This window comes from Pristiophorus japonicus, chromosome 6 (assembly GCF_044704955.1).
Source record: "Pristiophorus japonicus isolate sPriJap1 chromosome 6, sPriJap1.hap1, whole genome shotgun sequence".
NCBI lineage: Eukaryota > Metazoa > Chordata > Chondrichthyes > Pristiophoridae > Pristiophorus > Pristiophorus japonicus.
Genome location: NC_091982.1, coordinates 177,726,216 through 177,751,847, shown reverse-complemented (window position 1 = coordinate 177,751,847; position 25,632 = coordinate 177,726,216). Strand labels below are relative to the sequence as shown.

The following is a 25,632-nucleotide window of genomic DNA, read 5'->3' as shown; positions in this document are numbered from 1 at the left end:
CCTTTTGTGTTTCATGCACAGGTCTCGCTATTCTGCAGCACTTTGCAATCTTTCTCCATTTAAATAATAACTTGCTCTTGGATTTTTTTTCTGCCAAAGTGTATAACCTCACACTTTCCAACAGTATTGTGTAGTGTAATGATTCTGCTGATTTAAGGTGGGGATGTGCCTTCTTGTGACTACACAATCGAATTGTTAAAACAGAGTCTCAGGTCATTGAATTTTTGTTTTGTTCAGGGATCTTGCTTATGAATTTCGGGTGACAGTTCAGAAATGCATAGTATTTTAAGGTTCTTTTATGCCTGAATGCAGGAGCAGCTTTTTAATATTAGTGGGGGTCATGTAGAGGAAATATTTTATATCATGTAGCATACAATTAAATCAGGACACTGATTTGAATAATTCAAATTAAATTTTTATTAATATTCTGGGAGTGTTGGCACCAATTTCCATTCTAAATGAGATGTTTTTGTGGAAATTATAAATCCGTGACCGTGATTATTTTTGTCTTTTTAAAAAAAAATTCCAGGTGCAGTGGAAGAAGGTATAGTAGATGCTGGTAGGCATGTAAGATGCTAGAGAAAGTGGTGTGGCATTTCTGGGAAGCGGTGTTCAAACCTGCTCAAAGATCTGGCCAAAAGTGATTCCTGAGGTCTACTGGGTTCAGATAAGGGTAATTTTATAAGTCTGAAGAGAAAAGTCAAGGCTGTAGAGCAGAGTAGCGGTTTGGGTCAGGAAGGGACAGAGTTTAATAACTGGAAAGGGTCATTAGCGACTAAGCCCACATCAGGGGAAAAATATCAAAGTTAAAATTAAATGCACTACATCTGAATGCCTGAAGCATTTGTAATAAAATGGATGAATTAATGGCACAAATAGAAATAAATGTGTTCGATCTAGTAGCCTTTACTGCGATGTGGTTGCTGGGTGACCAAAGTTGGGAACCAAATATTCCACGGTACTTGACTTTTTAAAAAAAAAAGAGGCAAAATGGAAATAGAAGTGGGGTAGCCCTGATAATGGATGAGATAAAGGCAGTAGCGAGAAAGAGGCTTAGCCCAGGAAATCAGAATTTGGGGCTCAATTTTGGCTCTGTTATTTTTAGAGTAACCTTTTTCTGGCATAACTTAAAAATCCCCAGTTTCCCCAATCAATTTGCACCAGCGTAACTCACTTAGTTATGTCTTTTTTAGGTTAGTTTTTTTCCTCAAAAGGGGGCATTACCAGCCACCTACGCCAATCATGCCCATTTAGGCAACTTTGGCCAGCTAATAGTTATTCCATTTCTACTTAGGCCAGCGTATATGGCCACTTGAGAAAACCCTTAGAGAATTAAAGAAATCGACACAGGTAGGGACATCTGAGGCCATTCAGCCTAGGATTGGGGCGGAAAGCAGAGAGGACCTGTACATAAACCAACCAAGCCTTACCCTTTAGCAATGTTTGCAAACAAATACTACTAACAATTCTATAAGAAATAAAAAAATTGAAGTCCTACCTTCATCTTCAAACTCGGCCCGGGAAGGCAGCGGACAGGTGCGGGAGGCCACTCGCCCTGGGCTAGGGGCAGGGCAATGCGCCGGGAGGCCACTCGCCCTGGGCTAGGGGCAGGGCAATGCGCCGGGAGGCCACTCGCCCTGGGCTAGGGGCAGGGCAATGCGCCGGGAGGCCACTCGCCCTGGGCTATGGGCGGGACAACGCACCGGGAGGCCACTCGGCCTGGGCTGGGGGTGGGAGAACGCACCGGGAGGCTACTCTGTCTGGGCTGGGGGCGGGACAATGCACCGGGAAGCCACTCTGCCTGGGCTAGGGGCAGGACAACGCACCGGGAGGCTTCTCGGCCAGGGCTAGGGGCAGGACAACGCACCAGGAGGCCACTCGGCTTGGGCTATGGGCGGGACAACGCGCTGGGAGGCCACTTGACGGGACAATGCCCCGGGAGGCCACTCTGCCTGGGCTAGGAGCGGGTCAACGCCCCGGGAGGCCACTCTGCCTGGGCTAGGGGAAGGACAACGCACCGGGAGGCCACTCGGCCTGGGCTAGGGACAGGACAACGCACCGGGAGGCCACTGGGCTAGGGGCAGGACAACGCACCGGGAGGCGCCTGGGCTAGGGGCGGGACAACGCACCGGGAGGCCACTCGGCCTGGGTTGGGGGTGGGAGAACGCACCGGGAGGCTACTCTGCCTGGGCTGGGGGCGGGACAACGCACCGGGAAGCCACTCTGCCTGGGCTAGGGGCAGGACAACGCACCGGGAGGCCACTCAGCCTGGGCTAGGGACAGGACAACGCACCGGGAGGCCACTGGGCTAGGGGCAGGACAACGCACCGGGAGGCCACTGGGCCTGGGCTAGGGGCAGGACAACGCCCCGGGAGGCCACTCGGCCTGGGCTAGTGGCAGGACAATGCACCGGGAGGCCCCTCGGCCAGGGCTAGGGGCAGGACAACGCACCGGGAGGCCACTCGGCCAGGGCTAGGGGCAGGACAACGCACCGGGAGGCCACTCGGCCAGGGCTAGGGGCAGGACAACGCACCGGGAGGCCACTCGGCCAGGGCTAGGGGCAGGACAACGCACCGGGAGGCCACTCGGCCAGGGCTAGGGGCAGGACAACGCACCGGGAGGCCACTCGGCCAGGGCTAGGGGCAGGACAACGCACCGGGAGGCCACTCGGCCAGGGCTAGGGGCAGGACAACGCACCGGGAGGCGCCTCGGCCAGGGCTAGGGGCAGGACAACGCACCGGGAGGCGCTAGGGGCGGGCAGGAGAACTATTTCTATCAGTTCTCTTGCCCTCCCCTAGCCCTGGCCGAGTGGCCTCCCAGTGCGATCGATCTCTTCATGCTCCTGCCTGCCGGTGATTTCTCAGAGATCGATCGCACCGGGAGGCCACTCGGCCAGGGCAGGAGAAATGATAAGCTAGGGGCGGGCAGGAGAACTATTTCTAACAAAGGAGGCAGAATTTAACCTAAAGGAACCCCAGTTTGGGCGAGAGATAACAAGAGCAACACAGATTTGAAGAGCGGGAATGATGTAAATTCAGCGCCGGTGAGATGGCAAAATAGTGGCAGCGTGAGGAGAAACAGCACAAGGCTGACGAGAAAGAGGAAGAACATCACCACACTCAAACTGACAAGAGAGCCTACATCAGTATGTTGACAAATTGGGACTGTTGTTGCAGATTCTCACTGTGCAGACGTGTAGACGTCCCGGCACATTTTCCAGCACAGAACGACTGGCCAAGCTGCGCGACTGCAGTAAAGAGGCGCGACTGCAGTAAAGAGGCCAGACAACGGCCAAAGTTCCAACATTTTTTTTCGCCGCATCTGGGAATGTACATAAGCGCCGCATCTCCAGTAAGTGTGCCGAAAAACGAGCTTGGCCAAAATTGAACCCATAGTATCAGTATGGGTGGAGGCACAAAATAACAGGGCAGAAAATACTGTTGGGAGTAGTTTATAGGCCCCGTAACAGTAATCATAGTGTTAGATAGAGTATAAGTCAGGAATTTTGAGGAACATGTAACAGGGTAATGCAATAATCCTGGGGAACTTTAATCATCTTATAGACTGAACAAGCTAATTTAGCCAACGTGATTTGGAGGACAAGTTTATGGAATGCATTCAAAACAATATTTTGAGGAACCAACTAGGGAGCAGGCTATTTTAGATCTAGTATTATGTAATGAGACAGGGTTAATTAGTAAAAGATCCTCTGGGGAAGAGTGATCATGATAGAATTTCATATTAAGTTTGAGAGTGATGTGGTTAAATCTGAAACGAGGATCTTAAATTTAAACAAAGCCAATTAGAGGTATGAAGGGCTAGTTGGCTGAAGTAGATTGGGAAATTGGGTTAAAAGATATGATGGTAGATAAGCAATGGCAAATATTTAAAGAAATTTATAATTTTTAGGGCAGCAATAGTAGGGGATTTCAACTACCCTAATATTAACTGGGATAGAATTAGTGTGAAAGGTATAGAGCGAGCACAATTCTTTAAAATACATTCAGGAGAACATTTTTAGCCAGTACTTAGCAAGTCCAACAAAGAGAGGGGGCGGTTCTGGACTTGGTTTTAGTGAAAGAAGCTGGGTAGGCGGAAGGGGTATCAGTGGGAGAGCATTTTGGTGGTAGTGATCATAATTCAGTTAGATTTATGGCAGTTATGGAAAAGAACAAAGATAGACCAGGAATAAAAGTTCTCAATTGGTAAAAAGCTAATTTTACTAAGCTGAGATATGACTTAGCCAAAGTGTACTAGAAACAGCTAGTTACAGGTAAATCAGTGTCTGAGTAGTGGGAGGCATTCAAGGAGGAGATAGTGAGAGTTGAGAGCAAGTATGTTCCCTTAAAGAAAAAGGGTGGGACTAACCAATCTAGAGCTCCGTGGATGTCAAGGGGCATACAGGATAGGATAAAGAACAAAAGGAAAGCTTATGACGAATACCGAGGGCTTAGTACTGCAGATACCCTAAAGGAGTATAGAAAGTGCAGGGGTGAAATTAAAAAGGAAATTAGAGCGGCTTGAAAAAATATTGTCGAAAACCCAAAGATGTTTTATAAATATATTTTAGGAGCAAAAGGATAACTACAGAAAGAGTAGGGCCTATTGGGGACCATAAGGTAACTTGTGTGAGGAGGCGGAAGACATGGGTATGGTTCTTAATGATTACTTTGTGTCTGTTTTCACGAGAGGAATCATGCAGACATTGCAATCAGGGAGGAGGAGTGTGAAATATTAGGAAGTATTAAGGGGTTTAGCAACTTTGAAAGTGGATAAATCCCAAGACTTGGATGAAATGTATCCCAGGCTGTTGAGAGGAAAGAACAGAGGCTCCAACCATCATTTCCCAATCCTCTCTGGCTACAGGTGAGGTCCTGGAGGACTACCAACGTTGTACCGTTGTTTTAAAAAGGGAGAGGGGGATAGACTGAGTAATTGCAGGCCAGTCAGCCGAACCTTGGTATTGGGAAAATGATTGGAAAAAGATTCTGAGGGCCAGGATAAATCTTCATTTAGAAAGACACAGATTAATCAAGGACAGTCAGCATAGATTTGTTAAGGGAAGGTCATGTCCGACTATATTGATTGCAATTTTTTGAGGCGGTAACAAGCAAGGTCAATGGGGGTAGTGCGTTTGATGTAGTCTTTATGGATTTTAGCAAGGCTTTTGATGAGGTCTGGCAGACTGGTCATGAAAGTAAGAGCCCATGGGATCCAAGACAAAGTTGGATCCAAAATTGGCTGAGGCAGGAAGCAAAGGGTAATGGTCGATTGGTGTTTTTGCAACCGGAAGGCTGTTTCCAGTGGTGGTCCGCAGTCCTCGGTCCCTTGCTTTTTGTGGTATATATCAATAATTTGGACTTTAATGTAGAGGGTATGATTAAGAAGTTTGTAGATGGTACAAAAATTGGCTGTGTGGTTGATAATGAAGAAGAAAGCTGCAGACTGCAGGAGGATATCAATGAACTGGTCAGACAACAGCAAATGGAATTCAGTCTGGAGAAGTGTAAGGTAATGCATTTGGGGAGGGCTAACAAGGCAAGGGAATACGCAATAAATGGTAGGACACTGAAGTGTAGAGGAACAGAGAGATTTTGGAGTGCATGTCCACAGATCTCCTCTCTAGGTAGATAAGGTGGTTAAGTAGGCATACAGGATACTTGCCTTTATTAGCCGAGGCATAGACTATAAGAGCAGGGAGGTTATGCTTAAACTGTAACAAGAGTTAGGCCACAGCTCAAGTACTGTGTGCAGTTCCGGTCACCACATTATAGGAAGGATGTGATTGTACTAGAGTACAGAGAAGATTTATGAGAATAGTTGCCTGGACTGGAGAATTTTAGCTATGAGTACATAAGAACTTAAGAAATAGGAGCAGGAGTAGGCCATATAGCCCCTCGAGCCTGCTCCGCCATTCAATACGATCATGGCTGATCTGAACATGGACTCGGGTCTACTTCTCTGCCCACTCCCCATAACCCCTTATTCCCGAGAAACTATCTATTTATGTCTTAAATTTATTCAATGTCCCAGCTTCCACAGCTCTCTGAGGCAGCGAATTCCACAGATTTACAACCCTCAGAGAAGAAATTCCTCCTCATCTCAGAATAAGGGGCCGCCCATTTAAAACTAAGATTATGCCCTCTAATTCTAGTCTCCCCCATCAGTGGAAACATCCTCTTTGCATCCACCTTGTCAAGCCCCCTCATAATTTTATACGTTTCGATAAGATCATCTCTCATTCTTCTGAATTCCAATGAGTAGAGGCCCAATCTACTCGACCTTTCCTCATAAGTTAACCCGCTCATCTCCGGAATCAACCTCGTGAACCTCCTCTGAACTGCCTCCAAAGCAAGTATATCCTTTCGTAAATATGGAAATCAAAACTGCACAAAGTATTCCAGGTGTGGCCTCACCAATACCCTATATAACTGTAGCAAGACTTCCCTGCTGTTACAGTCAATAAAGGTCAAGATTTCATTGGTCTTCATGATCACTTGCTGTACCTGCATACTATTCTTTTGTGTTTCATGCACATGTACCCCAGATTGGATAGGCTGGGTTGTTTTCTTTGGAACAGAGGAGGTTGAGGGGAAATTTAATTGAGGTGTATAAAATTATGAGGGGCCTAAATAGAGTGGATAGGAAGGACCTATTCCCCTTATCAGAGGGGTCAATAACCAGGGGGCATAGATTTAAAGTAAGTGGTAGGGGATTTGAGGAGAAATCTTTTCACCCAGTAGTGGAGGGGGTCTGCAACTCACTGCCTGAAAGGGTGGTAGAAGCAGAAACCCTCATAGCATTTAAGAAGTACTTGGGATATGCATGTGAAGTGTCGTAATCTACAAGGCTATGGGCCAAGAGCTGGAAAGTAGGATTAGGCTGGATAGTTGTATGTTGGCTGGGATGGGCCGAATGGCCTCCTTCTGTGCTGTAAATTTCTATGACTGTGAATGTACATTCCCTTGAGGAATAAAAATGGCACTGGAAAAGTGGTACAGCCATGATTAACTAGAGAAGTTAAGGATAGTATTAAATTAAGAGGCTTGCAATATTGCCAAAAAGAGATGCAAGCCTGAGGATTGGAAGGGTTTTAAAAAAAATCAACCATGCATGACCAAGAAATTAATAGAGGGAGAAAATAGAATGAGTAAACTAGCAACAAATATAAAAATAGATTGAAAGAGCTTTTACAAGTATATAATAAAAAGGAAGAGTTTAATGAAAGTAAACGTGAGTCCATTTGTGGCAGAGACTAGAGAAATTACAGTGGGGAATAGGTAATGGTGGAGATGTTTAAACCCCTATTTTGTGTCTGTCTTCTAGAAACATAGAAAATAGGTGCTGGAGTAGGCCATTTGGCCCTTCGAGCCTGCACCACCATTCAATAAGATCATGGCTGATCATTCACTCTACCCCTTTCCTGCTTTCTCTCCATACCCCTTGATCTCTTTAGCTGTAAGGGACGTATCTAACTCCCTTTTGAATATATCCAATGAACCAGCATCAACAACTCTCTGCGGTAGGGAATTCCACAGGTTAACAATTCTGAGTGAATAAGTTTCTCCTCATCTCAGTCCTAAATGGCCTACCCCTTATCCTAAAACTATGTTCCCTGGTTCTGGACTTCCCCAACATCAAGAAAATGTTTCCAGCATCTAACCTGTCCAGTCCCGTCAGAATCTTATATGTCTCTGAGATCCCCTCTCATCCTTCTAAACTCCAGTGTATAAAGGCCCAGGTGATCCAGTCTCTCCTCATATGTCAGTCCAGCCATCCCGGGAATCAGTCTAGTGAACATTCGCTGCACTCCCTCAATAGCAAGTATGCTCTTCCTCAGATTAGGACACCAAAACGGAATACAATATTCCAGGTGAGGTCTCACCAAGGCTCTGTACAACTGCAGTAAGACCTCCCTGCTCCTATACTCAAATCCCCTAGCTATGAAGGCCAACATATCATTTGCCGCCTTCACCGCCTGCTGTACCTGCATGCCAACTTTCAATGACTGATGTACCATGACACCCAGGTCTCGTTGCACCTCCCCTTTTCCTAATCTGCCGTCATTCAGATAATCTGCCTTCATGTTTTTGCCCCCAAAGTGGATAACCTCACATTTATCCACATTATACTGCATATGCCATGCATTTGTCCACTCACCTAACCTGTCTAAGTCACCCTGCAGCCTCTTAGCGTCCTCCCCACAGCTCACACTGCCACCCAGTTTAGTGTCATTTGCAAACTTGGTGATATTACACTCAATTCCTTCAATTAAATCATTAATGTATATTGTAAAGAGCTGGGGTCCCAGCACTTAGCCCTGCGGCATCCCACTAGTTACTGCCTGCCATTCTGAAAAGGACCCGTTTATCCCGACTCTGCTTCCTGTCTGCCAACCAGTTCTCTATCCACGTCAGTACATTACCCTTGATACCATGTGCTTTGATTTTGCACACCAATCTCTTGTGTGGGACCTTGTCAAAAGCCTTTTGAAAGTCCAAATACACCACATCCACTGGTTCTCCCTTGTCCTCTCTGCTAATTACATCCTCAAAATTCCAGAAGATTCATCAAGCATGATTTCTCTTTCATAAATCCATGCTGACTTGGACCGATCCTCTCACTGCTTTCCAAATGCGCTGCCATTTCAGCCTTAATGATTGATTCCAACATTTTCCCCACTACCGATGTCAGGCTAACCGGTCTATAATTACCCGTTTTCTCTCTCCCTTCTTTTTTTTTTAAAAAGTGGTGTTACATTAGCTAATCCATAGGAACTGATCCAGAGTTGATAGACTGTTGGAAATTGATCACCAATGCATCCATTGTTTCTAGGGCCACTTCCTTAAGTACTCTGGGATGCAGACTATGAGGCCCTGGAGATTTATCGGCCTTCAATCCCATCAATTTCCCTAACACAATTTCCCGCCTAATAAGGATATCCTTCAGTACCTCCTTGTCACTAGACCCTCGGTCCCCTAGTACATCCGTAAGGTTATTTGTGACTTCCTTGAAGACAGAACCAAAGTATTTGTTCAACTGGTCTGCCATTTCTTTGTTCCCCATTATAAATTCACCTGAATCCCACTGCAAGGGACCAGCGTTCATCTCCACTAATCTTTTTCTCTTCACATATCTATAGAAGCTTTTGCAGTCAGTTTTTATGTGCCTAGCAAGCTTCCTCTCGTACTCTATTTTCCCCCTCTTAATTAAACCCTTAGTCCTCCTCTGCTGAATTCTAAATTTCTCCCAGTCCTCAGGTTTGTTGCTTTGTCTGGCCAATTTTTTGCCTCTTCCTTGGATTTAACACTTTCCTTAATTTCCCTTGTTCGCCACGGTTGAGCCACCTTCCCTGTTTTATTTTTACTCCAGACAGGGATGTACAATTGCTATAGTTCATCCATGTGACCTTTAAATGTTTGCCATTGCCTATCAACCGTCAACCCTTTAAGTATCATTTGCCAGCCTATTCTAGCCAATTCACATCTCAAACCATCGAAGTTATCTTTCCTTAAGTTCAGGCCCTAGTTTCTGAATTAACTGTGTCACTCTCCATCTTAATAAAGAATTCTACCATGTTATGATCACTCTTCCCCAAGGGGCCTCGCACAACAAGATTGCTAATAAGTCCCTTCTCATTACACATCACCCAGTCTAGGATGGCCAGCTCTCTAGTTGGTTCCTTGACCTATTGGTCTAGAAAACCATCCCTAATACAGTCCAGGAAATCCTCTTCTACTGCATTGCTATCAGTTTGGTTAGCCCAGTCAATATGTAGATTAAAGTCGCCCATGATAACTGCTGTACCTTTACTGCACACATCCCTTATTTCTTGTTTGATGCTGTCCCCAACCTCACTACTACTATTTGGTGGTCTGTACACAACTCCCACTAGTGTTTTCTGCCCTTTGGTATTCCGCAGCTCCACCCATACTGATTCCACATCATCCAAACTAATGTCCCTCCTTACTATTGCATTAATTTCCTCTTTAACCAACAACACCACCCTGCCTCCTTTTTCTTTCTGTCTATCCTTCCTAAATGTTGAATACCCCTGGATGTTGAGTTCCCAGCCTTGGTCACCCTGGAGCCATGTCTCGGTGATGTCAATTACATCATATCCATTAATTGCTATCTGCGCAGTTAATTTGTCCACCTTATTCTGAATACTCCTCTAGAGGCTGACGACTCCCCTGGACCTGATGGCCTACACACTTGGATTTTGAAAGAGGTGGTTGCAGTGATAGTGGCTGCATTGGTTTTGATCTTCCAGAATTCCCTTGATTCCGCAACAGTCCCCATAGATTGGAAGATAGCAAATGTAACCCTGCTGTTCATGAAAGGAGGGAGGCAACAGGGAACCATAGGCCAGTTAACCTGACATCAGATGTAGGGAAAATGCTAGAAGCTATTAAGGATGTGGTAACAGGGCATTTGGAAAATCTCAATGGCTCGGATTTTGTGATAAGCGGCGAAAGGACTGCACTCACCGCTGATCTTGAGGAAAGCTGCCCACAAAGACTTAGCAAGTTCTGTGACATTGATTTCCTCTATTCCGACATGACTTCCAACCTGGTGCTATCTATAGGGGATGTATGGCGTCCAGGAACAGTGAAGTCATCAAGCAGGCTGAGCAGCCAATCGGGTTGAAGAATTTTCACAGACCGCAAACCAGGAAATAAAAAGCAATGATTATCATTTACTTTTCAATCATTTTATAGAAAGCAAAATAAAGATTGGGACATGCACATGGGATTAAGGGAGAAGCTGAAATATAATTCATAAACTTAAAGAATTGTTGTTTTTAAAAATGTATGGATTTTTAAAATCATGGAATGGTGGGAATGACACTCCATGCTTCTAAAATTAGTTTTACAGGGCCAGAGAGGTTATTCAGCAGTAATTATAACTTCGTACGCCATTAAACTCAGTTCCACTTCATTCAACAAGGCTTAACTTTTTCCATGGTTTTTAAGAGTGAGAATAGTGCGTAAAAAGTTGAAGTTCACGTTAAATCACTGATTCTGTATTAATTGCATCTGCGAAGACTGCAACAGTGGAGGAGCAGGGTATCACTTAACAGCAACCTCCATATTTCCACTTCGCATTTGCAGATGCCAGAAGTTGCTGTCAATTTTATACCGTAATGACGGCAAACGTTGAAAGCTTTGCTGTCATTACAACTGCAAATATGATTAGGCAGAGTCAGCATGGTTTTATGAAAGGGAAATCATGTTTGGGAAATCTATTAGAATTTTTTGAGGTTGTATCTACCAGGGTAGATAAGAGGGAACCAGTGGATATAGTAGCCTTCTCTTGGGCAGTCCCTTGGAACCGAGGATGACTTGCTTCCGCACTAAAAATGAGTTCTCTGGTGACTGAGTCCAATGCGAGACCTACAGTCTCTGTCACAGGTGGGGCAGACGGTGGTTGAAGAGGCGGTTGGGGGGGACGGTGGTGCTTGGGTTGTCGAGCACTCTTTGTGCTTGGCTTCTGCTTGCTCCTGGCGAACAGACTCGAGGTATTCGGCGCCTTCCTAGATGCTTCTCCACTTTGAGCAGTCTTGGGCCAGAGATTCCCAGGTGTCGGTGGGGATATTTCAAGGGTGTCCTTGAAGCGTTTCCTCTGCCTCCCTGGGGCTCTCTTGCTGCGTCGGAGCTCCGAGTTGTACGCTTGTTTTGGGAGTCTCCTATCGGGCATGCGGACGATGTGGCCCATCCAACGGAGCTGATCGAGCGTGGTCAATGCTTCGATGCTGGGGATGTTGGCCTGAGCGAGAACACTCGGGTGCACCTATCCTGCCAATGGATTTGCAGGATCTTGTGGAGGCAGTGTTGGTGGTACCTTTCCAGAGCTTTGAGGTGTCTGCTGTACATGGTCCACACCTCTGAAGCATATAGGAAGGCAGGTATCTCTACTACTCTGTAGACCATGAGCTTGGTGCAGGGTTTGAGGTCCTGGTCTTCAAACACACACTTCCTCAGGTGACCAAAGGCTGCACTGGCACACTGATGGTGGTGTTGAACTTTGTCATTGACGTTTGACAGTAGGCACCCGAGGTATGGAAAATTGTCCACGTTGTCCAAGGCCTCATCGGGGTTTTGATAATCGTGGGGGGGGGGTGGGGCAGTATTGTGTGGCAAGGGCATGTTGGTGGACAACCTTTGTTTTACGGGTGTTTAGCGTAAGGCCCATGCTCTCGTACGCTTCGGTGAAGGTATTGATGGTTTGAAGTTCGACCTACGAGTACCTGCATTCAATGACTGAGGATGGAGCGACCTTGGATCTGGATTGGAGGCGATGGAGATTGAACAGTTTCCTGTTTGTTCTGTAGATTAGCTCCACTCCAGCAGGGAGGGAGCTTACTGAGGGTGAGGTGAGAATTGCAGGAAGGAAAATTTTCAGAAGTCCATTTGATGAGTTGCCACACAAGAGGTTTGTGACAAGATTAGGGATCTTGGGATTGGGGGTAATATATTTGCCTGGATTGAGGATTGGTTAACGGACATAAAAGTGAGTAGGAATACACTGGTCATTTTCGGGATGGCAGGGTGTAACTGGTCGCATGCTTGGGCCTCGGCTATTTACAATGTATATCAATTACTTGGATGAGCGGGACCGAGTGCAATATATCCAAGTTTGCTGACTATACAAAATTAAGTGGGAAAATAAGCTGTTAGGACTCCGAGGTTGCAAATGGTGCAGAAGGCCCCGATTTAAAAACGTCAACCGTCAGTGGATAGTTGACCTGCGAGGGAACATCAGCGGCAGATCGGGGTCATAAAAGGAGCGGCGAGTGGTGGCCATGGGCAGCGTGGAGGCGTACCACTGCAAGGTACAGCGCGAGCTGGTGCAGGAGGGTGACCGCTGTGAAGAGTGATGTCATCAAGATCCAGGTCGGTGATTGGAGTGTGGGCAGATACAGCAGGAGTGGCTAGAGTCTGTAGAAAGACGTGATGGGGCCCAGGGACAGCACGGACCAGCCCACACTGAGATACATGTGCGCACTAGTTCCATGCAGCAGAGCTGGTCTCCAGTCGTCTTGCGTAATCCTTGCTACTGGACCAAGACCTAGCTCTATCAAGCCTGTGTGGTGGCTGGTGTGCAACGGCCACGCCACATTAAAAAAAAATCAACGCAGTCATCCACCCTTTAGGATGTAGTTGGGGTCCTTCTTTGAAACATCTGTGAACTCGTCTATTTTTTGGCGTGGAAGCAAGTCATCCTCTTTCGAGGGACCGCCTATGATGATGATGAAAGGGATATAGACTAGTAGGCGATTAGACAAGATGGTGTATAATGTGGGGAAGTGTGAAATTATTCACTTTGGTAGGAAGAATGGAAAGCAGAATATTTTTTTAAAAGGTGAGACTAGTATATGGTATCCAGAGGGATTTGGAGGTTCTTGTACACAAATCACAGAAAACTAATGTGCAGGTTCAGCAAGCAATTAGGAAGACAAATAGTATATTAGCCTTTCTTGCAAGGGGGTTGAAGTAAGGAAGCCTTGCTATAGTTATATAGGGCTTTGGTGAGATCACACTGGAGTACTTGGTACAATTTTGGTCTCCTTACCTAATGAAGGATATACTTGCCTGAGAGAGTGTGCAGTTAAGGTTCATTAGATTAGTTCCTGGGATGAGCGAGCTGTCCTATGGAGAGATTCTATATTCTCTGGAGTTTGGAAGAATAAGAGGTATCATTGAAATGTATAAAATTCTTGGAGATCTTGATGAGGTAGATGCTGAGAGGCTGTTTCCCCTGACTGGAGAGTCTAGAACTAGGGGTGATAGTCTCAGGATAAGGGGTCGGCCATTTAGGACTGAAATGAGGAGAAATTTCTTCATTCTGAGAGTTTTAAATCTTTGTAATTCACTACCCCCATGTGGCTGCTCAGTCCGAGTTTTTTCAAGACTGAGATAAATAGATTTTTTGGGCACTGAGCGACTCCAGGAATATGGGGATCGGCTGAGAAAGTGGAGTTGATTTAGAAGTTCAGCCATGATATTGTATGGCAGAGCAGGCTCGATGGATTGTATGACCTACTCCTGTTCCTATTTCCTATGTTCTTAGAGTCTGGTAGAAATCGGGGGAAGGGATGTTGGTTTCTTGGAAGTAGGGCTAGAGACTATTTTTGGCAGAATTTTGTATTTTTGATGGGGGGCGGGGGCGGAGGGGACTTGATGGAGTGCAGGAGATTGAAAACTGTCAGTCTTTCATCCATCTATGCACCTCCCTTGCCATTTTGACAATTTGGTGTTGCAAAGGTGGGTTCCCAGCAATGAGCCGGAAACTGTCTCTTGTATCCATCATCATCCTCCTCGTCCTCGTCGTCGGAACGAGGATGACTTCCATGCCAAAAACATGGACGAGTTCACCGGTGTTTCAGTGAAGGACCCGAACTACATCCTGAAGGGTGGAAGATGCCTGTGTGTGAATTTTTTTAAACGTGTGGTGGCTGTTGCACATCAGCCACCACACAGGCTTGACAAAGTTAGGTCTTGGTCCAGTGGCAAGGATTACCCAAGATGACTGGAGACCAGCTCTGCTGCACGGACCTAGTACACACACATCAGTGTGGGCTGGTCCGTGCTGCCCCTGGGCCCTTGACCCCGTACTCGTGCCTCCCCAGGCCCCGATCATGTCCCTTTTGCAGTCTCTGCATATATTGTTTGCCGACTGCCTGTCAGCTGTGTTCTTTGAAAATCTAAGAGACTACTGCCAGCAGAAAAGCTGTTGCTGCCCACCTGCCCTTGCTCCCAGAAAGGCAATATTGCCAAGTTTTCAGTTGAGCACCAGATTTAGGTTCTTGGATATAAAAACAGAAAATGCTGAAAATACTCAGCAGGTCCTGGAGCATCTGTTGAGAGAAAGTATTAACATTTCAAGTCGATGACCTTTTGTCAGAACTGGAAAAAGTTAGAGATGTAACAGATTTTAAGCAAGTGCAGGGAAAGGGGGAGGGGGAAAAATAACACAAGGGAAGGACTGTGATCGGATGGAAGGCAGGAATGATTAAATGACAAAAGGTATGATTGTACAAAGCAAAAGGAGATGGTAATGGAACAAATAAAGAAACAAAAGATGGATCTAGAAGAGGTGTAAATGGATATAGCAGAATCATCAGCTGCAATTGGGGAAGGGGGGGGGGTAGCGGAGAGGAGGAGGAAAGGGCACTGGTTACGTCTGATGTTGAACTTGATGCGAGTCCAGAAGGCTGTAAAGTGCATAATATAAAGATGAGGTGCTGTTCCTTGAGCATATGTTGAGCTTCGTTGGAACAGTGTAGGTCAGAGTGGGAGTAGAGTTGAGAATTAAAGGCAACTGGAACCTTGATGTCACGCTTGCGGACTGAAAAGAGGTGTTCCGCAAAGCGGTCACCCAATCTGCGTTTGGTTACCCCAATGTGGAGGTGACCACGTCGTGAGCAGTGAATACAGTATACTAAATTGCAAAAAGTACAAGTAAATCGCTGTTTCACCTGAAAGGAGTGTTTGGGGACCTGGATGGTGTGAATGGAGGAGGTGCACAGGAAGGGGAGGGGGCGTTTGGGTAATTGAGGAGTGGACCAGGGTGTTGCAGAGAGTGCGGTCCCTTTGGAATGTTGGGAGGGGAAGATGGGTTTGGCAGTGGGATCACGCTTGAGGTGGCAGAACTGGCGGAAGATGATCCATTGTCTGGAGGCTGCTGGGGTAAAATGTGAGGACAAGGGGAACCCTATTGTCTTGGAGGAAGGGGAAGGGATGAGAGCAGATGTGTGGGAAATGGAATGGACATGGGCGAGGTCCAAGTCAACCACAGTAGAGGGGAATCCTCAGTTGAGGAAAAAGGAAGATGTATCTGAAGCACTGTCAGAACGGAGATGGAGAAACTGGAAGAATGGGATACAGTCCTTGAGGGAAGCTGGGTGGAAGGAAGTGTAGTCCAGATAGCTGTGGGAGTCAGTGGGCTTATAGTGGATGTTTGTCAATGGCCTATCCTCGGAAATGGAAACCGAGAAGTTGGGGAAGGGAAGACATCAGCCATTTCTCTGGTCTACTGCAGAATTTAGTACAAGTCTCCCTGAAGCCAAACATTTCTGTTTGAATTTGGAAAAGCAGCAGCAGGTATGTGAACCATCTTGTGACTTAAGAACATAACCTAAGAAATAGGAGCAGAAGTAGGCCATTCGGACCTTCGAGCCTGCTCTGCTATTCAATAAGATCATGGCTGATCACCTACCTCAACTCTACTTTCCTGCACTATCCCTATATCCCTTGATTCCCTTAATATTCAAAAATCTTATCGATCTCTGTCTTGAATATACTCAACGACTGAGCATCCACGGCCTTCTGCAGTAGAGAATTACAAAGACTCACCACCCTCTGAATGAAGAAGTTTCTCCTTATCTCAGTCCTAAATGGCCGACCCCTTATTCTGAAACTGTGACCCCTGGCTCTAGACACCCTAGCCAGAGGAAACATCTACTGTAAGAATTTTGTATTTTTCAGTGAGATCAACTCTCATTCATCTAAGCTCTAGAGGATATAGGCCTCGTCTACTCTATCTCTCCGCATAGGATAATCCCCCACCCCGCCCCCCCCCCCCCATCCCAGGAATCAGTCTGGTGAACCTTTGTTGTGTTAGTGCGAATGTACCTTCCAAGAATCACTCGTTACTTGGGGTCGGTCCATACATCAAAACGGGTTATTACGCCGGTGGGTCCAGGTACCTCTCTCCGCCGAATAAAGGGTTTCATGGATTTTTATGTTTTACAACAGTTTACTACAGTTGCATCAGCCCATTTCGGCCGGACACTATCCAATCATATTGATTATAGATTACATATAGATTCAAATAGAGCAATAGAAGTGGTCTCTAAACATTAGGTGGCTGCATGATTGCCTCGTGCGTTGCTAAGAGTTATTCATGGTCTTGTGACATGGTCCGGGCCCCCCTTATCTTACTGTCCTTGGGTGCTGTCTCTGGGCCGTCTACTTATCTTAATCCTGTTAGAGTTGTATTGTTCTAGCATGGACCAGGACATCTTGTCTGAGGCCTGAAAGCCCGTTGATTAGGGACATCTGCCGAACTCTTTTTTTTTAATGTGTATTCCTGTGTGAGAAGCAGCAGTTATCAGTAACTAGGAATGCAGTCTCTTTCTGCTAGCTGAAATCCCTTGAGGCTTGGCTGAACCACGAGCAGCCATCTTTATACATTTTACACACACATTTAATACTACAGTTACATATTTTAATTCTAACATTATGCTACAGGTGCCGTTGCTTTATTGGAAAATCTTTCTCTCTAACAGTTGCATTCCCTCAATGGCAAGGGAGTAAGGAGACCAAAACTGTATACAATACTCCAGGTGTGGTCTCACCAGGGCTCTGTATAATTTCAGTAAGATATCTTTACTTTTATACTCAAATCCTCTTGTAATAACGGCCAACATACTATTTGCTTTCTTAATTGCTTGCTGTACCTGCATGTTAACTTTGTGATTCATGTACAAGGACCCCCCGGTCCCTCTGAACACCAACATTTCCCAATCTCTCACCATTTTAAAAAAAATACTGCTTTTCTATTTTTCCTATCAAAGTGGACAACCTCACATTTCTCCGCATTATATTCTATTTGCCATGTTCTTGACTACTCACTTAGCATGTCTATATTCCCTTGAAATCTCTTTGCATCTTCCTCACAATTTACATTCCACCTAGCTTTGTATTATCAACAAACTTTGGTCCCCTCATCCAAATCATTGATATAGATTGTGAATAGCTGAGACCTAAGCACTGATCCTTGTGGTATCCCACTACTTACAGTCTGCCAACCCAAAAATGACCCGTTTATTCCTACTCTGTTTTCTGTCCTTTAACTAATCCTCAATCCATGCTAGTATATTACCCCCAATCCCATGAGCCCTAATTTTGTTTAGTAACCTCTTGTGTGGCACCTTGTCAAATGCCTTTAGAAAATCCAAATACACCACATCCACTGATTTTCCCCTTATCTATTCTGCTAGTTACAACCTCAAAAAAACTCTTAACAGATTTGTGAAACATAATTTCCCTTTCATAAATCAGTGTTGACTCTGCTCAGTCCTATTATTATTTTCTAAGTGCCCTGTTACCAAGTCCTTAATAGATTCTAGCATTTTCCCTACAACTGATGTCAGACTAGCTGGTCTGTAGTTCCCTGTTTTTTCTCCCTCCTTTCTTAAATAGTGGGGTTACATTTGCTACCTTCCAATCCATGCAAACCTTTCTAGAATCTTAGATGACAACCAATGCGTCCACTATCTCTATAGCCACCTCTTTCAAAACCGTAGGATGTAGACCATCAGGTCCAGGGGATTTATCTGCTTTCAGTCCCACTAATTTCTCCAGTACTTTTTTTTTACTAATTTCTTTTAGTTCCTCATTCTCCACTATTTCTGGGAGGGCTGGTCTATAACACGTAAGGACACTTTTAATGACGAGATTTATGTTCCTGCAATGCCACTCAACCCCTCTGGGCCAGAAAGGGAACAACTGAAAGTGTGGCATCTTATTCCTGCAGAGAGTAAATTATTTCTACAGGTATTTAAAATTGTAAATTTGAATTGATTTCTTTACATTTCTTTTTCTTTTCCTTTTATCTCGTTTTTTTCCTCTCTTGGTCCAATCTTTCATTCCCCCTCTCTTTCTCTTTCAGTATCTAATTTGACTCTAATTCACCATTTTTCCTTTTCCATCATTCCTGTTTATTTCTATATCCTTCAATCTCATTGGATAAGGAGATAGACTGTTGGCCCCGTTGTTCATCCAGCTCGCATTTTCAACTAAAGGCACTTTAAATAAAAAAAATGTAAAAAAAATTCGAACTGAAGGGTGAGGAAAAAAAGGTTTGACAAACTGGGCACGATGCCCCGCTCCAGCAAATTCTGGGCCAATGTTTCTACTGTTGTTTGGCCGCGTAGATTAGTCTCATCAGATTTAATACTATTGCAAACACCCTATTGCAAGTTATTCACAAAACATGGGCTCCTTTACAAAATTTTGTAGCTCAAGATATGCATCTTGTTCTATTTCTCTGTCTCGTTGTATATTGCAGCTTGTCTAATGTGACAGAGTATGTTCTACCCTCTAAGGCAGAACATTGTTATATGTTGATACTGGGATAAATGTAGCTTACTATTCAGCTAATTACTCTAAACATAGCTTTTTGAATATTGTACATATGAAATGGTAGCTGGAGGCAAGTGGAGATGTCCTGTTGGGTTCAGTCCTGGAACCCCTATCATTAATTAGTACCGTCGTAGTTTGTGCAGAATGTTTAATTTGGTGTGTGATTGTGCAGCAGACAAAGATCTGCTGGGCATAACGTTCAAACAGGAAAGCTGGAGATCGAGTACAATGACTTGCATGGCAAGCAAAGTTCAGTACGGATCAATGTAAAGTAATGTAGGAAAGAGTGAGAGTAATTATTTAATGGCAGTTAAAGGCTGCTAATGGAAGAGGAATGTTTAGGTACAGAAAGTACAAGTTCCAAGTGGCAAACAAAAGTATAGAGTATTTCTCAGCTCATGCTGTGGCTGGCGGCTGGTATTGTTCTGGTCTTGTCTCTATTGCATCCCCAACTTCATAAAGGTACTGGAGGGTTTTTTATTGGGGAATTCCTTGGTGGTCTGTTCCGGGCCCAAATTAAATTTAGGCATTAATGGGAAACCAACTCTTTTGCACTCGCTGCAGTATAATTGCACCCCTCAAAAAATTTTGTTTTTAAAAAGGTTTCCAAGGAATCTGTTAGTCTGCCTGTGAATATTTTAAGCTTCATTTTAAATTTATAATGCTGCCAAGAAGCTGACTTTCCAGACGACATTTAATTGGCATTTTCGTGGTGATTGGTTGAATTCTCTAAGAATGAATACTATGGAACCTGCAATATAGTTCCATTTCACTTGAAACAAATATCTGCAGTATAGTAACGCCATGCCCACTTGTAAATAGTTATATAATTGTATCACATCTGTATATGGTAGCATGGGAATGATCACCATTGTGTGCTTTTGTTTTTTCATCTAATTGAGCTCATCAAAGCACCTTATCATTTTTCCCAAACATCCTAAAGCTCTTCACTATTATGTAAACAAATGCAGCAGTTATTTTGTGCACAGCAGTGAAATAAATAACTAGTATATTCCTATCTCTAATCTCCTCCAGTCCTACCACCCTCCAAGATCTCTGCACTCTTCCAATTCTGACCTCTTGCGCATCCCCAATTTTAATCACTCCACCATCGGTGGCCCTGCCTTCAGCTGCTTGAGGCCCAAGCTTTGGAATTCCCTCCCTAAACCTCTCTACCTCTTTCTCCTCCTTTAATGTGCTCCTTAAAATCTACCCCTTTGACCAAGCTTTTGGTCATCTGTCCTAATAACTCCTTGTGTGGCTCGGTGTCAAATTTTGTTTAATGACGCTCCTGTGAAGTGCCTTGGGATAGGCGCTATATAAATACAAGTTGTCGTTGTTTGTTTTTGGTGGTGGTGGTTGTAGAAAGTATGTTGGTCAGGGTACTGGGAAAGCAATTCTCTTGTCTACCTCAACCCCAGAAGGGGTAGGCAGGACCTTAAGGTAACATCTCATCTGAAGGATGGTATCTCAAAATTGGAGCACTCCTCTGGTGGTGGTCTGAAATGTCAGTCTAGATTATGTGTTCAAGTGGAGTTTGAACTCTTGATCTTCTGATTCCAGTGTATGAGTGCAACCAACCAGTTAAGCAGGCACTTCTTAAAAAGATTAACATATTCTGAGTAAATGTGTATTTTTTGTTTCTTTTAGATCCGCAAGATGAAAATAAAATAGGAATAGATGGTATTCAACAGTTCTGCGATGATTTAGGATTGGATCCAGCCAGTATCAGTGTACTGGTCATTGCATGGAAATTTCGAGCAGCCACACAGTGTGAATTCTCAAAGCAAGAATTCATAGATGGTATGACAGAATTAGGGTAAGTAAAATAATGTATTTGTATATGTCTAAGAATAGAAAATTATGTTTGATAAAGCTTCAGTACATTTATTCACTGAAATTCTACAGATCTATGTTTCAGTTATATAGACTTCAATAACAATTTAATAGTACCAATTTTCAACAATTCGTTCTGTAGATCCAGATTTTGGACTTCCCCGCTATGAAAACCATTTTTACAGAACGGAGAGCAGCAGAGAAAGCAAAAGGACATAGCTGTTGCCCTGAGTGCTGAAGCCCTCCTCCTTTTTCCTGCATAGAGAAGGGATTTCACAGCTACACATTTATACAGGGCTTCCCCAGCGATTTAAAACAAATATATTTGAAACCAGACAAGTATTAGGTGCCCACGCACTCAATTGTTTTGGACAAGATTTTAAAACATTTGCTCTAACAACTGCAGTCGTTGAGCAAACTCTGTACAAAGGGATTGGTAGTGAAATTGCCTTCAGCCTGCATGGTGTGGGATTACTTCAGCCACTTACATTAGTCCCTTGTTGTTTGGCCTCTGCCTTGATTTCAGCAATGTTTCTATTTATGGTGAAGACTGGACTCTAGTTTGTAGCTCCCTTTGTCTGGAAAGCTACTATGCTCTTGTAAGTCAGAGGCAACGTTATCATATTTGCAGTATAAATCTAGTTTTAATAGTTAAATCAGTAGAAGGTAAGTACTGCAATGGGGCTACTGGGAAATATTTAAATTTATAAAATTTAATATGTTTGTATGTTCTAAAACATTTTGTGCTATTGATATTTCTTCAACTGAGTAATCTAATCTAAGGTTAAAAAGCATTTTCGTCTCTGTACAGCAAAGGGTGAAAATAAAGACTATCAGAACATAAGAATTTGGCCCCTTGAGCCTGCTCTGCCAACCAATAAGATCATGGCTGATCTTCCATCTCAACTCCACTTTCCTACACTGTCCCCACATCCCTTGATTCCCTTAATAACCATAAATCTATCGATCTCTGTCTTGAATATACTCAACGACTAAGCACCCACAGCCCTCTGCGGTAGAGAATTCCAAAGATTCACCACCCTCTTGAGTGAAGAAATTTCTCATCCCATAAATGGCCTTATTCTGAGCCTGGTTCCAGACTCCCCAGCTTCAATGAGATCACCTCTCATTCTTTTAAACTCGAGAATAATTTAGAGAATAGAATATAGGCCTAGTCTACTCAATCTCTCATAGGAAAATCCCCCCCCATCCCAGGAATCAGTCTGGTGAACCTTTGTTGCATTCCCTTTATGGCAAGTATATCCTTCCTTAGGTAAGGAGACCAAAACTATACACAATACTCTAGGTGTGATCTCACTAGGGCTCTATATAATTGCAGTAAGACGTCTTTACTCATACTCAAATCCTCTTGTAATAAAGGCCAACATACCATTTGCTTTCTTAATTGCTTGCTATACCTTCGTATTAACTTTCAGTGATTTGCGTACAAGGACTCCCAGGTCCCTCTGAACAACAGCATTTCCTAATCTCTCACCATTTATAAAATAAAATATTTTGCTTTTCTATTTCACCTACCAAAGTGGATTTCTCCACATTATATTCCATTTGCCATGTTCTTGCCTGACTTAGCCTGTCTAAATCCCCTTGAAGTCTCTTTGCATTCTCCTCACAACTTGCATTCCCACCCAGCTTTGTATCATCAACAAAGCTTGTATAAAATACCAAAACTTGTAGTTCAAACCAGTTGGCAAAAATCTCAATACAAATTTTTAGCAGCAAAATTGTTCAAGAATATAATTTAGATGCTTACTTGCCCATGATGTATGGAATATATTAAAGAAAACTAATCTCATTCATTTTTCTCATTAAATATCAAGTATGGTAATAAGCAGCTATCTTAATTCTTTCCCTTACAAATAATATTGGTCAGTTGTATCTGCTGTCGAGAACCATTTTTTTTTCCAACAGCACTGAAAGCTTTTGCTTACCATAACACTCCAATTTGGTGTTTTTCAAGCTTTCTTTGCTATTGGCCATACTGGTTTCTATGATGATTTGAATTAAACTGCCATTTCATTTTATGAATTTTGTCTTTTTTTTTAAAAGGTAGGTTATAAAAGACTAATGAAGAATACTATCTTTTTAAGCAAGTTTTTGCCTTCAGCATTCTAAATCTTCTTTAGTAAAAGTCACGTGATGGTCTTTAATTGTAGTCCATTACTCCGTCTCCTCTTGCTCAACCTTTGTGCAGTTTTCAACATGGTTGACCACAGCATCATCCTCTATCGCCTCCTTAAGTTGTCCACCTTGGTGGGACTGCCTCACTTGGTTTAACTCTTAGAAATGCTCTGGCTACAATTGGATAGCTATCGATGACTTCTATTTGCACCCTCACCTCCAGACTCCATCAAGATCTATCCTTGCCCCCCTCCTTTTCCTATCTATGTTACATCATCTGCAGACATGTCAGTTTCCTTATGTGCACTGATGATGGCCAGCTCTACCTCTGCACCACCTTTCTCAACCCTCCACTGTCTCTGATGTCAGACTGCTTGCCCAACTTTCAGTCTTAGATGAACCACAATTTCCTCCAGCTAAGTGTTGGGAAGGTTCAAGCCATTGTCTTTGGATCCCACCACAAGCTCTACCTTCGTCACCAACTTTTTCACCTTCCCTGGCTACTGTTTCAGACTGAAATTCAGAAGGCATTCGATAAGAGGTTACTGCACAAGATAAAAGCTCTCTGGGTTGGGGGCAATATATTAGCATGGATAGAGGATTGGCTAACTAACAGAAAACAGAGTCTGGATAAATGGGTCATTTTCCAGTTGGCAAACAGTGACTAGTGGGGTGCCGCAGGGATCAGTGCTGGGTCCTCAACTATTTACAATCTATATTAATGATTTGGATGAAGGGACCGAGTGTGATGTGGCCAAGTTTGCTGCTGATACAAAGATAGGTGAGAAAGCAAATTGCGAGGAGGACACAAAAAACCTGCAAAGGGATATAATCAGGCTAAGTGAGTAGGCAGAAATTTGGCAGATGGAGCATAATGTGGGAAAATGGCAGAAAAAAATAGAAAAGCAAATTATAATTTAAATGGAGAATAATTGCAAAGTGCTGCAGTACAGAGAGAGCTGGGGGTCCTTGTGCATGAAACACACAAAGTTAGAATGCAGGTACGGCAAGTAATCAGGAAGGCAAATGGAATGTTGGCCTTTATTGCAAGGGGGGATAGAGTATAAAAGTAAAGAAGTCCTGCTGCAACTACACAGGGTATTGGTGAGGCCACACCTAGAGTACTGCAGCAGTTTTGGTCTCAGTATTTAAGGAAGGATATACTTGGATTGGAGGCTGTTCAGAGAAGGTTCACTAGGTTGATTCTGGAGATGAGGATAGGTTCGACCTATACATATTGGAGTTCAGAAAAATAAAAGGTGATCTTATTGAAACATATAAGATAATGAGAGGGTTCGACAAAATGAATGTAGAGAGGATATTTCCACTCATGGGGGAAACTAAAACTAGGGGATATAGTCTTCGAATAAGGGGCCACCAATTTCAAACTGAGATGAGAAATTTCTTCTGAGGGTTGTAAATCTATGGAATTCTCTGCCCCATAGAGCTGTGGAGGCTGGGTCATTGAATGTATTTAAGGCGGTGGTAAACAGATCTTTGAGCGATAAGGGAGTAAAGGGTCATGGGGAGTGGGCAGGGAAGTGGGGCTGAGTCCATGATCAGATCAGCCATGATATTGAATGGCTGAGCAGGCTCAAGGGGCCAAATGGCCTACTCCTGTTCCTATTATGTTCATATGAAGCGGACTACTTGCAAGCTTGATGTCCAGTTTGACCCTGAGTTTAGCTTCCAACTTCTTATCTTCCCTATTACATTGGTGGAAGTAGGCAATCTTTGTAACATCACTAGCCTCTTCCCCTGCCTGAGCCCTTCTGCAACTGAAGTCCTCATCCATGTGCGGACTCAGCAATTTTAATGCTCTCCTGGCCTACCTTCCATCCTCGGTAAGCCTTAGCTGATTCATGACTCTACTGCCCATGTCCTAATCCAGCACCAAAGCCGTCACCCCTATCATTGCTGACCTACATTAGCACCTAGTCTCCAAACATCTCAAATTTATAATTGTTCTTCCAATTTCCCTCCATGAACTCGTTCCTTCCCATCTCTAAGCTCCTCTAGTGCTACAAGCCCACCCCTCTCTCTCCAAGAATGCTCTGTTCTTCTTCTGACTGCAGCCTCATAGATCCCCATCTCTTCACTCCATTATTGATGACTATCCCCTCAGCTGCCTACGTCCAACGCTCTGGAAGCCACTCCCTCAACTCCATCTCTCTCTACCTCCCTCACTTCCCTCTCCTTTAACACCCTCCTTAAAACCCACTGCTTTGACCAAGTTTTTACTCACCGCTCCTAATATCTCTTTTGACTCAGTGTCTGTTTTGTGCATGTATCTTGGGATGTTTTCCTATACTAAAGATGCTGCTGCGATTGATGCTGATATTGCTCACCAGTCACCTGAGCAGGTGCAGTTAATGCAGACTTTTAAATCAATGGATTAGGATTGAGTGAAGTACTTCAAGATGAGCCCAAATTCACTCCACTAGTTAGTCCTCTGTCGCTAATGCATTGGTGCAGCTTTCAACCAATTTTGACATTGGGCTTCAGT

General features: G+C 44.1%; 1 protein-coding gene across 4 annotated transcripts in view; it reads left to right on the top strand.

Annotated features, from left to right (window-relative positions):
• dcun1d1 (DCN1, defective in cullin neddylation 1, domain containing 1 (S. cerevisiae)) overlaps positions 1-25,632 on the top strand; it is a 104,010-nt gene that overhangs the window by 52,451 nt on the left and 25,927 nt on the right. For all 4 annotated transcript variants that reach the window (XM_070883432.1, XM_070883431.1, XM_070883433.1 and 1 more), the window contains exon 3: positions 20,802-20,970. In XM_070883432.1, the coding sequence (XP_070739533.1) occupies positions 20,802-20,970 (169 nt within the window). The remainder of the gene's footprint in view (positions 1-20,801; positions 20,971-25,632) is intronic.